At 45.6% G+C, this 12,972-nt stretch overlaps 1 protein-coding gene across 3 annotated transcripts in view; it reads left to right on the top strand.

The window, feature by feature from the left end:
- The window catches only part of SPIN1 (spindlin 1), a 98,427-nt gene that overhangs the window by 37,920 nt on the left and 47,535 nt on the right, over positions 1–12,972 (top strand). For 2 of the 3 annotated variants that reach the window (XM_006154336.3, XM_027774137.1), the window contains exon 2: positions 5,079–5,282. In XM_006154336.3, coding sequence (XP_006154398.1) covers positions 5,231–5,282 — 52 coding nt within the window. In that variant the 5' untranslated portion in view covers positions 5,079–5,230. Of the gene's footprint in view, positions 1–5,078; positions 5,283–10,648; positions 10,743–12,972 lie in introns of those variants that run through there. The other variant, XM_006154339.3, reaches the window with a different exon arrangement.

Raw genomic sequence — 12,972 nt, 5'->3', positions numbered from 1 at the left:
CACTGGAGAGAGAGACAGACACAATGAGAGGGAAAGTGAGAAATCACCCCCTGGAGGGATGGCCCCACCGCAACACAACCTCTTCTCCTCTGTTCTCCTGGGATCGGCCACTCACCCACAAGCGCCCAGTGTGAGTTTCAAGCCACTGAGTCCGGGACTCAAACCGTGGTTAGCCATGTAGGAAACCAGCGATGCAGCCGTTATACCAACCTGCTGATCCCAAGGTGGTCTGTCTTTTCAAAAAAAAAACTTGAACAAATTAAGTTTAAGCTTTTCTGGTTAAAAGTGTGGGTTTTTTTTTTTTTTTTTTTTTCCAAATTTGAAAATTCAGATGAATTTTCAAAGCGGTATATAGCAGCTACTGTGGTTTGATTGTGTCCCTCCTAAATTCCAGTGTTGACATTTGGTTGCTATTCTGAGGTACTAAGAGAGAGAAAACTGGGCCAGCCTATGTTGTGGTGGTGAAGGTAGCTGGATCCTACATGACTGACAGTATGGTTCAAGTCCCAAACTGGGCAGCTTGAGAAGCATGCTTGTTGCAGGGGCTTCCGTGCCCAAAATCTCAACAGGAGGGAGAAATGGAGCAGAAAGGGTTGCAGTGGGACCATCTCCCTTTTGGGTTGCTTTCTTATTCCCTTCTCTCCCTTTCTCTAGCTCCTTAACTCAGGGACCCTCTGGCAAATTTAACTTTTTTTATAAGGTGGAAACATAATCCAAGTGTAAGCATTGAGGGGATCTTCCAGTATTAAAAGGTGGTTAGGCTTGTTAATGTCCTCAGGTAGGGCCTCTATGAATGAATCCTGGTGGCTTTATTAAAAGAGGGAGCGAGACCAGAGCGCTCAGTCCTGCTCTTTTTCCAGGATGCCTGTAGCTCTATTCTTTGTAAATAACCTAATGTGTTCAGTTATAGCAAGGAGACACAGACTGAAACAACGGCTATTGATACAAAATCTGAATTTCCTTAGTTAGCACACCTCATTGTTTTCTTTTTGATCTGTTTCTACTGTTCTTTTCTATTTTAGCTGGAGCTGGGTTAAGATTACGCAGGTGATGGGATGCGTGTGTGGCATGGTGGTTAAGGTGTTGGATCCCACATGATGGAATGTGTGATTTAAGTCCTGGACTAGCTGACTTAAAAAATATGCTGGGTGCATGTATTTGCGTTCCCAAAATCCAGAGAGGAAAATGGAGGACAAGGGGTTGCGGCATGGCCATCCCCTGGAGGGTGATTTCTCCCCTCTCCTACTCTGCCTTTCTCTTCCTCTGGCACATGCATTATAACAAATTGAAAAAATAATTGAGAAAAGCAAAGGTTAATCATCATGATTGTGGTTGACATTTGTGGAATCCAGACCACATGATGAGGGGCCCTCCGTCCATGGGGGAGATAGTGAGGCAGTTGAAACCATAGTGAAGCCATAGGAAGAGGTAGTGGTTGTCCCAAAGCATTGCTAGAGTTCAGGAGTGTTAGTGTGAGACACTGGAATGGGGCCGCCCCTTCTGTGGTGGTTAAGGTAGCTGGAATCCACATGGCCAACTGTGCAGTTCAAGTCCTAGACCTGGCAGGTTGAACAGCATGCTGGGCACATGTGTGTATGTATGTGCCCAGAATCCTAAAGGAGAGAGAAATGGAGGAGGAGGGATTGCAGTGTAACCATGTTCCATTGTAGGTGGTTTCTCACTTACAGCCACCCCAGCCCTCCCTCTCTGTCATTGAGCGCTTGTGCCCTGTGGTGCATGTGAAAAAAGAAACCTGGAATGATTAGAGATGGCTTTGAGTGTGGGATGCTGAGATGGCGATTTCCAAGGCATTTCAGTTATTGGTGGAAACACAGTCTAGGTTGTGACTGGCAATAGATGGCTGAGGTGTGGGCTAGGGGGTCTGAAGTGAAGGTTTCTACGAGCTGAGGGGGCAGGTGTTGAAAGCATCACGTGTGTGGATGTTGGGTTGCTGGGAGTCATGGTAGACGGTGTGGACCAGGTAACAGAACCTTCAGTACCATGTGTGCGGGTGTCTGGAAGATCAGTAGGTCGATGGCTGTAGCCGAGGAAAGGGTTATTACCAGTGTAGTGTTTGTGTCTCTCCGGGAGATGGGCCCTGCCAGTCCAGATCTTCCAAGTTGGGCTTCTTGGGTGGGAGAAGTTTGGGAAATGCAGAGAGGAGACCACTGCCAAGCCTGGGAACTGAAGGTAGGCAGTCCTGTGGAGACAAGGGCAGCATTTTGCTAAAGACAGGCTGCCCCCTGCTGCCCCCTGCAGAGGTTTGGGTGGGCAGGGACAAAGCTCATTAAGACCCTGAGAGACAGGAGAGAGTCAGATTTCTGGTGCTGAATGAGTTCAGAGAAGGACGGGAGGCTTGGCGTGCTGGTTGGATGGGCTCACAGGGCAAGATGGGTGACCAGCCAGCCATCCCAATGGCCCCATCCGAGGCCTGATCGCGCAGATCTGTAGGGTGGCGGGGCGGCCTGGGTCATTGGATATATGCAGCCCTTGCTCCTTGCCTCGCCCCAGGGGAGCACCTCCAGGGAAGGCGCCTTCCTGCGCTCTCAGTGGTGTTATTGCTGCTGCGTGTCACACCTGTGTACAGGACTCGCTTGGTTCCTGCCTCTTCCTCCTGCCAGAATCAGCTCAGCATAAACACGTTACTCTGAGTGGGGAAGGCTGTGGATTAGAAATAGATGCAGTAGCAAACACACAAAGACACACATGTATGGAAAAGCGAGGATCGGGTGGGCACAGCTTCTCTGATGGAGAAGTTGTGACCAGAACCAGCCTCAGGTTTATTCTTTTAAAGGGCAGAGAATGGGGGAAGGGGAAGATGGGATGTAAAAGGAATGGGGAAGAAGGAAGTGGAATGCTAAGAGAATAAGGGAGGAGGAATGCAAAGCCAGTTGTTTTTGGATGTAAATCATTTGAAGATGTGAAAATGACTGGTGCCATATAATTTCTCTGATCCTTTTGGGGAGGGGACAATCTGATAACCGCTTGTGACTTCCTTTAGCCTGATACTGGGCAGTATCGGGGTATTGGGTATCAACAACAACAGGAAGACAGCCATTGACAACAGGCAGGTGCTGCTTTCGTATGTAGATGCTTCTCATAGCCCTCCTAGAGTAGCTGACTGAAGTGCATATCTGCATGCGTCTTCAGGCCACATGTTTTAATCACGTGTTTTCAGATTGGCTGCTCTCCACATCCTCCTACTGTGGCTTGAAACAGTAGGCACTCAGGGAATTTCATTGAGCGAATTCATTATAAAATTGTGGGTTTTAAAACCATCTTGAATAACCAAAAGGTGTCTATATGAAATAAACTTATTTCTTCACTCATTAGACTTTTTATTTATTTTTGGGAGGAGAGATTTTTTGCTGTAGGGTACACGTGCTCATCAGAGACACAGAGACAGAGAAAATGAAAAATCACTCCTCAGGGGGAATGGCCACACCACAATTCCTTTTCCTCCATACTCCCCTCAGGATTTTGGGCATGCGCATACATGCATCCAGCGGGAGTTTCAAGCCACCAGGGTCTGGGACTCATCAGGGTTGGCCTTGTGGGAATTCAGTGCCTTAACCACCTGCTGGCCTCTGATTAGACATTTAAATTATCCTATTTTTGCCATATTTTAGTTTCTAGGTAAGTAAACATTCCCTTCAGGTTTTTTTTTATCCTTTAAGAGAGATTGTTGCCGTAGGGCGTGTGTGTTTGCTGGAGAGACAGAGAGATAGAAAGTGAGAAATTGCCCTCCCAAAGGGGGATGGCCATGCCACAGTCCCTTCTCCATTCTTCTCTTCCATACACACTTGTCGTGAGTTTTAAGCCACTGGGACTGGGACTAGAACCACAGTCGACTCCATGGGAGTCCAGCGACGTAACTATTATGCAATCTGCTTTTATTTTATTTTTTGAATTTACTATTATTATTTTTTCTAATAGAGAGATTTTTGCTATGGGACATTTGCACTCACCAGAGACAGAAATCACTCCCTGGGGGAATGGCCACACCACAGTCCCTTCTTCATTCTCTTGGGATTTTAGGCATGCACACACACGCACCTGGCGTGTGTTTCGTCACCAGGCTGAGGCCTTGAACCTTAGTTGGCCATGTGAGAGTCCAGTGCCTTAACCACTTCGCCACCTTCTGGCTCCAGGGTACTGTGTCAGAACCCACACTTCCATGCTGAGACCAGAATCCTCAGCCTAACCTGAGGAAGCAGAGCTCGTGTCTGTCACCCGAGACCCCTCATCTGTCCTGGCACTGCCTTCAGTTCTTAAACTATGACCGCTTGGCCGTAAATTGTAGACATGACAGCTTGCTTATGCGTGAGAACCAAATGCCGTTAGGTGGGTCAGTGAAATTTGTGGTAGTTATTTTGATGTCTCACGAGAATGTTTGAAAATGTGTTTTAATCTGAACTGTGAACTCTTGGATCCAGATTGGATTTAAACAGTACAGCTGCCTCTGTAAAACGGCAGCCTCTGGTGGGTCAGGAAGTGTCGTGTGAGTGTCCTCTGAGGTTACTGGACGTTTTCCCTCCAGTTTCTGGGAGCAGACTTACAGAGAAAGCAGTCTCGTGGGCTGTAATCCTCTCTCTTGTCAAAGGCCAGGGCCTGCTGTCCTTGGCCTTGCTGTCGCTCTTTCGAATGTGAGTTCCTGTGTTACCTCCATGCTTTCAATCCCACAGGGACCCCACACCCCTGTCACCTGCTCCCACACTGGTTCTTTGTGTCTGTCAGGATGGTGCGCACTGCCGGTCCCAATCTTTCCCGGAATCCCGCACCCCCTCTCCCGTTTGCTCGCAGCAGAGTGCAGGCATGTGTAGTGGGAAGCCAGCCAGCGGTGTGATTTGCATGGGTCTCTGAGGGCTTCTACTTCTGGGCCTTGCAGATGTCCCAGGCCTCCGGTTTGCCTCTGTCCTGGCCTTGTAACCCAGGTTTAGGCAGTGCAGTTAGTGGCTTTGGGGCAAAGTGCATCCTCGCTGGCACTTAGGTTGCAGGTGCACCCCCTTGGGCGGTACCTGGGGCGTGACCTGGGGCATGACCTGATGCTCTAGTAATGAACTCTCACTGTTCCACAGCGTGCTTGTGATTTCCCGTGCTGTGCTGAACTTGGGAGAGACACTGGATGGTGGACTAACACGAACACGGACTTCTGTGCAAGTTTCACGTTGGAGAGTATTGGATTTGTGCCCTCGTCCAGCAGCTCTGCTGCTGACTTAAATACAGATGAATGAAGACCCCGTTCGGAAAGACACCTGGCCAGCGGTCCAGAGCTGATGCAGGTAGGCGCACCTCAACACACTCCATTGAAGCCAGGGGACAGCGAGGGGCACTTCTCCATGACACCTAGTGACTGCTGTGCTCGAACCTTTGTGATTCCGTGTTCCACACACAGGTTTAGCTTCCTGACAGGGAGGAATCACACTTACTTTTTTTTTTTTTCTGTATAAGCATTTAGTGAAGTATAGGTGTCCAATATATTTCGTAAATGTGTGTAAATATCTTTAATAGGGTCACACTAATCCAAGGAACTGTCATTTCATTTTTAAAAATGTGTGTGTGTCATTTCTTTGAAAAAGGAAATGAAAGTGAGATGTTAAGTGAGCATTGGAGTCAATGAGATTCACGATATATGGGCTGTGTTAATGAAGAAAGATAAACTCAGTTTTTTTGTGTGTTTATTTGAAGGAATTTTACTAGTATAGAAAAGAAGTGACTACTTAATAGAAATTAGTTATCTTTTTTCCCTAAAGAACTATTTTATTTAACATTGTTCATTCATTTATTTATTCATTTTAAATTGACCAGAGAGGAACAGAGTGAGAGAGGGAGGGGAAAGTGAGAAAGCAAGCTGTCAGGTCTGAGACTTGAACCGCAGTTGGCCATGTGGGAGTCCAGCACTTTTAACCACCACGCCACCTGCTGGCCTCTTGTTATCTTTGTTTTTGTGGCTCACAACTAATACAGGTGGAAGTTTAGAGTTTGCCAGATGTTTACTTTCCCCCAAAACAAAGGTAAACAAGATCTTACAGAAACCTCTAAAAAATGACATGGGGGAGGGGTGGTTTCTTCACATTCTCCATTCAGGTATACTCATTCCAGACAAACATTTGTATGTTGAAAAGAATTTATCATAACATTTTAAGGGTTTTTTTTTTTTTGATAAATAAGGCTGAGAATCATGTTGGTGCAATTATTATTAATATCGCAAAATTGATTACTCTGAGATTTAGAACTCATATTTATTATAGTATTTGATTTTTTTTTTTTAGGGGTTTTTGATATAGGGCGCGTGCGCTTGCCAGACAGAGACAGAGAGGCAGAGAGACAGAAAGCGAGAAATACCCCCCAGGGGGGATGGCCACAACGCAATCCCTTCTCCATTTTCCTCTTGGCATCTTGGGCATGCACGTACACACACCTGGCTTGTCCCGTACACGAACCGCGGTCGACTATGTGGGAGTCCAGCGACATAGCCATTATGCTAACTGCTGGTCCCGGTATTTGGTGAATTTTAGAAGAGTCACAGGGTTTAAGATTTCTAAATATCCTTATCCTTTTCATTTTAGCTCAAATATTTCTCGAGGGTGTGTGCGCCCAGGGGGAAGGAGGAGAAAAAGAGAGAGTAGATTTTGAAAAAACAGCTCGGGGGTGGGTGGACATGTCACAGTTCCTTCTCTATTCTCTTGGGATTTTGCACATGGATGCAAACATACCCAGCATATTTTTCAAGCCGGGTCTGGGACTTGAACTGCACAGTTGGCCCTGTGAAATCCAACTCTATGTCACCTGCTGGCCCCTTCTCACAGTTTTTTAATTTTTATTTTGTTGAATTGCCAGAAGGTGCATGTGCTTGCCAAAGGGAGACAGAGAGGTAAAAAGCGACCCCAATGAGATATGTCACATCACAGTCCTCCTCCGTTTCTCCATCCTGTGGGGACTTGGGTGCACAGGCATACTTGCCTGGCATGTTTTTCAAGCTGCTTTGCTGGGATTTGAACTACTGTCAGTCACATAGGATCTGGCTCCCGTGGCCACTAGGCTTGTGGGACCAGCCCCTTTAGTTCATCTTTTAGAAAGATAATATGGATTTTAATGTGGGAGCCTGCAGGTGGCATACTGGTTGAGGCTCTGGACTCCCATGTGGCTGACTGCAGTTTGAGTCCTGGACTCGGGGCTTGAAACTCATGGCAGGTGCGTGTGCTTGCATGGCCCAAATCCTGAGAAGATAATGGAGGAGAAGGAATTGGTAGCTTGGCCAGCCCTCCTGGGGGGTGATTTCTCATTTTCTGTCTCTCTGGCAAGTGCATGCACCCTATAGGAAAAATTTTTCTCAAAAAAATTGATTTAAATGTTCAGTAGTTACCAATGAGATTAATACATAGTAGTTATACTGGAATGCAAGTCATCTGAGGACTTATTTTTAGAATCCCAGCTCTTTAATTTGCTGTATCTACATTGGTGCATTTCTGTTAATGTTCTCCTTGGGGTTCTGGGTTCAGTGAGGTGGTGTGTGTTAAGTGTTTAGCTAGGCCTGGCATATTTCATAACACTGCTATTGATCATGCTGTTTATAGTAAAATAGTCTTATTCCTTCTCATTAATTGAAAAAATGCTGCCAGGTTTCCATTGACCAGTAAACCCTCCTAGGTCTCTGTCATTTGACGTAGTAGTATGTCGAGGCTGGCAGGTCGTGTTGCCATTAAAGTGCTGGACTCTTACATGGCTGACGCGGTTCAAGTCCTGGACCTGGGAGCTTGCTTTCTCGCTTTCTCTCTCTCTTATCTCCCTCTCCCCATCAAATTAAAATAAGTAAATAAATAAAATAGTGATAATGAATAAAATTAAAATAATTCTTTAAAAAATAGTGTATTTTCCAAAATTCATTAGTGTATGGCATTGTGAGTTTATCACTCTAGTTTTCTTCATTAATTTTGAAGTCATGCCCTTGTTAGAAGGCTAGCTAACTGACTAAAATGATGCGTAGTATGGTGAAGTTACTGGAGGAACTAAGCCAAGATGTTTTTTAAAGGGGAAGATCATTAATCCTAATAAGAACTTTTATATTTTCATAGTCTGCTATTTCTTAGAGCATGTCACATAGGGCTAGAGACAGAGTAAATACTGTGAATTCTAGTTATCTTGTTAATTAGTTTTTTTTCTTCTTCTTCTTTTTTTTTTTTTTTTTTAAGAGGTTTTTGCTATAGGGCATGTATGCTTGCCAGAGAGACAGAAAGCGAGAAATCACCCCCCAGGGGCCATGGTCATGCCACAATCCCGCCTCCTCCATTCTCTTCTTGGGATCCTGGGCATGCACCCAACGTGAGTTTAAGCCACGGGTCCGGGACTCAAACCACGGTTGACACAGCGACATAGCCATTACGCTAACTGCTGGTCCCATCCTGTTAACTAGTTCAGTATGAGAGGCCACAGGGTTATTTCTTCTTTTTCACTGTTGTGTATAGTTAAAAAGATAGAGAGAAAAATAGTTCTTTTTGCCTTTATTCTCTTATGTAGTCGGTGAAGCACAGCATCCCTGGTCACCCAAATGAGGGAGGGGTGTTTTAGCAGCCAAGTAGTTCTGTGGGCACAAGCTCAGTGTCCTCTATTAATTCAGTCCAGTTCTGATCTGACTACTTGGAGCTGGCCTCAGGTCACATAGGCGGAGAGCTCATTCCCACAAGATTGCCCCCACTTCAGGTGCCAGTGGAAAGGCTAGACTAACTTCTGACTGACCAGCTGTAAATCGGGATTCCCATGACTCCCCTCCCTGCATACTGCTGTTTGCTAGAGAGGCCCACAGAACTCAGGAGGACACTTAAGTTTACATGTTTATGGGCCAGCCAGTGGCATAGAGGCTAAGGTGGCTAGATCCCACATGACTGACTGTATGGTTTAAGTCCTGGATCCAGTGACTCGACCAACACACCAGACACATGTGTGTGTGTGCCCCAAATCCTGAGACATGAATGAGGGAGAAGGGATTGTGGTGTGGCCATCACCCCTGGGAGGTGTTTTCTCACTTTCCTCTTCTGGCTCTGTTTCTCTCCAGCATGCAGCCTGCAGTAAATTTTTTTTTAAGTTTTTAAAATTTACACCTTTATTATGAGCGGTATTTCATTTTTTAGAAGTTTTGTTAGAGGGTACGTGCACTTGCCAGAGGAAGACAGGATAGAGGGGAGTGAGAAAGCACCCACACAAAAGATGGCCACGCCACAGTCCCTTTTCCTACACTGCTTCTTTTGGAATGTCGTACATACACACACACAGCATACTTTTTCAAGCTGCCAGGTTCAGGACCCAAACCGTGCTGTTGGCCATGTGGGATCCAGCCATCTTAACCAGCATGTCACTGGCTGGCCCAATAAAGGGTATTTCTGAGCCAGATGGCAGAGATGGACAGGGTAAGGCACGCAGAATGGAGCATAGCACTTTCACCTCTGTCCAGGTGGTCCCCTAGAGGGACTTCTACGGATGCAGTTACCCAGAAACTCCCCAAACCCAGTCCTTCTGGGGTTTTAATGGAAGCTTCATTATACTGCACAGTTGATTTTATCATTGACCACCAGTAATCAGTTTAACCTTGGTCTTTTCCTCCTCCTGGGAACTGAAAGTTCCAGCCCTCTCATCAAATTAGTTGTCTTGGTCCTTCTAGAGACCAGTCCATGGCCATCCCGAAGCTTAGGTAGGTCTCACCCCCACCAGTCATCCTTTTTAAAATTTAAGACAGAGATTTTTGCTATAGGGTATGTGTCCTCGCTGGACAGACAGAGACAGAGACAGAAAGTGAGAAATCACTCTCCCAACTCCCCCTGCAACCCCTTCTCCCCCATCCTCTTCCTGGGATTTTGGGCACGCACACACATGCTCCCAATGCGAGTTTTAAGTCTCTGGGTCTGGGACTTGAACCACAGTTGGCTGCGTGCAAGTCTAGCACCGTAACCACTATGCCTGCTGGTAGGGAGAGAGACAGACCAAAAGAAAAAGAGAGAGTACCCCTCCCTGGTGAGGCATGGTCACCCTGAGTCCTTTCTCTTTTACTCCTCCTTCCCACCTGTGTGTAGGGTATGGATGTGTAGATGCCCAGTATGTTTCTCGGGCCACAGAGATGGGATTTGAACTATGGTCAATCATGTGAGATCAGGCTCCTTTAGCCACTGTACTGAGGGCTGTCTTTAAAATTAAGCCTTAATCATTCTTTCTGCTAGCAGAGACAAATGCTCTGTTGCTTTTTAACCTCTTAAGAATATGTCCAGTTGCAAATGAAAGATACCTGTTCAGAAATGGACTCTGATTTCCTAATGTCACATAAGCTTAGGTAGGCACTCCAGAGATGGCTCGGAGGCTCAGCTGTGTCCTTACTAGAAACACAGGCCTTCTCCACATTTTTACTTTACCCACAAGTCCTTTCATTCTCTCCACCCACGAGTCCACATTCTGGGCTGATAGGACTGTAGATAGCTGGGGCTTTCACAGCTGGGCCTTGTGGATCTCTCTTTTGTGGGCCTCTGAGTAGCTGAACTTCTTACATGGAGCCTTCCAGATGACTGCCCCAAGAGAAATGGGCACATCTGCCTAGGCTCTTCTGCATCCTGTCATTGAGTCACAAAGGCTCCCCAAGGTTCCGTGGGGGGAGTGTCAGGGGATGTGTCCTGTTTTAAAACCCTGCAGTAGTAAATAGATTGGATAGGCAACTTCTGCCACAGCCCCCAGCACCTCACTGGCATCGTTGTTGACATAGAGTGAGTGAGCAATGGAAATTTGAAAATTCAATTTTATATTCTGTTTAACTCCTTAGCATATTAGGGATTTATGTCGATGGTGTTGTTTTCGCTATAGGGTGTGTGTGCTTGCTGGAGAGACAGAGAGAGAGGGAAGGTGAGAGATCACCCCCCAGAAGAAATGGCGGCACCGCAGTCCTTTCTCTACCCTCCTCTTGGGCTTTTGGGCAAGCACGTCTGGTGTGCTTTTCAAGCCACCAGGCTCAGAACTTGAACTGCAGAGTTGGCCATGTGGGATCCGTGCCTTACCCACCATGCCACTGGTTATTAAAGTAGCAGTTTACATATGCCTAAGGCTACTAGGGAGCAAGTACTATTTCGTGGTAAAGTTTGTAAAATGTGTTTTTTCCTGATTTTAGCTTCCAATTTTACTTGTTTACCAATGGTTGCAGTACTTTCCCTTTTTTGATATATTTTAATCATAGTGATAGGTACAAAGAATGGTAATAATAGGCACCCATGTATCTACTTCTCATGTTTAAGAAATATTTTTGCCAATCTTTATTTTAAGAGAGATTTTTGCAGTGGGGTGTGTGTACTCGCCAGAGAGAAGCAGAGAGACAGCAAGTGAGAAATCACCTCCTGGGAGGATGGCCATGCCACAGTTCCTTGTCCATTCTCCTCTTGGGGTTTTGGGCATGTAAACATGTGCCTGGTGTGGTTTTAAGCCACTGGGTCTGGCACTCAAACCGTGCTGTACCACGAGGGAGTCCAGTGACGGAACCATTACGCCATCCGCTGGTCCCACCCTTTCTATTTCAGATCAAAAAAATTATTTATTTAATTTTATTTATTCATTTATTTTAATTTGACCAGAGAGGAACAGAGAAAGAGGGAAAGTGAGAAAGCAAGCCACCAGGTCCAGGACTCGAACCATGGTCAGCCATGTGGTAGTGTCCAGCACCTTAACCACCACAACACGTGCTGGCCCCATATTTTAGATTTTTATTCTTTTAAGAAACTTTATTTCATTTTTGTCAGATCCTTATAAATCTGTATTAAGGATGTCAAATAGTGTTGAGAGACTTATAATTTTAAAAAAAATAGTGGGTACTCCGCAGGTAACACTTTCAATTTAACTTGATTTTTATATCCAGAGTGTTTATTTACTAAGAATATATAAGGGGGCCGGCAAGTGGTGTTGGGGTTAAAGTGCTGGACTCCCATGTCGTCCACCGTGGTTTTGGGTCTTGAACCAGGCAGCCGACTTTCTCGTTTTCATTCTCTCTTTCTGGTTAAATTAAAGAATGATAATAATAAATGGAATTAAGTCTTGAAACAAGAAAAATAGTATTTGGCCTTTTTTTCCCCCTTATCCTTTGTGTATATCTTGTTTCTTTTCTCTTCTGTGGAAACTTTTTAAGAATGGTCTTCTTACATGTTCTAACTCTGTGAGAATGTGTGTTAGTGTGAGTCTTTTCCATTTCTTGTTTCAGCCTTTAAACCTTCAGATCCATCCTCTAATAATGTAGAATTTTGTGGGACCAGCAGATAGCATAGAGGTTGCATGGCTGGACTCCCACATAGTCAACCGCAGTTCGAGTCCCAGACCTGGCGACTTAAAACTCATGCTGGGTGCATGTGCGTGCATGCCCAATATCCTGAGAGAATAGAGGAGAAGGGGTTGCGGTGTGGCCATCCCCCTGGGGAGTGATTTCTCGCTTTCTGTCTCTCTATCTTTCTTGCAAGCACACACGCCCTATAGCAAAAATATCTCTTAAAAATAAAAAGGTAGAATTTTGTGTTACTTGTTTATCATGCCCTATTTCCCCTCCTTTCTGGAATATATGCTGCTTGAATTTTATGTTGGTCCTTTTTTCTCCCCCTTTCCAGCTACTTATTTCATCTCCTTCTTTTGTGGGAGTTTATTGACTTTTATTTTCTAAATGTTTCTGTTTGTTTTCTTTACATATGCCCACGGCAGGTGGGGCGGGGAGAGGAGAGAACTCTCAGTGGTGCGTGGTCATGGCACACTCCCCATTCCTCCACATCTTCCCCTCATTAGGATTTTGAGCATGGAGGCATGCACTGCCCCACTGTGTTTTCAGCCACTGAGACTGGGGCTTGAACCACATGGGACCCGGCTCTCTATACACAGCCCTCAACCACTGTGCTGTGGGACCAGCCCTGGGTGGTGGTTGTTGATTTTTAGGTATCTTTTTTTTTTTTTTTTTTTTTTTTTTTTTTTTGG

The sequence above is a fragment of the Tupaia chinensis genome, unplaced genomic scaffold (assembly GCF_000334495.1).
Source record: "Tupaia chinensis unplaced genomic scaffold, TupChi_1.0 Scaffold000404_1, whole genome shotgun sequence".
Classification (NCBI taxonomy): domain Eukaryota; kingdom Metazoa; phylum Chordata; class Mammalia; order Scandentia; family Tupaiidae; genus Tupaia; species Tupaia belangeri.
The sequence above is the reverse complement of the archived record's forward strand: the minus strand, read 5'-3'. Positions and strand labels throughout refer to the sequence as shown.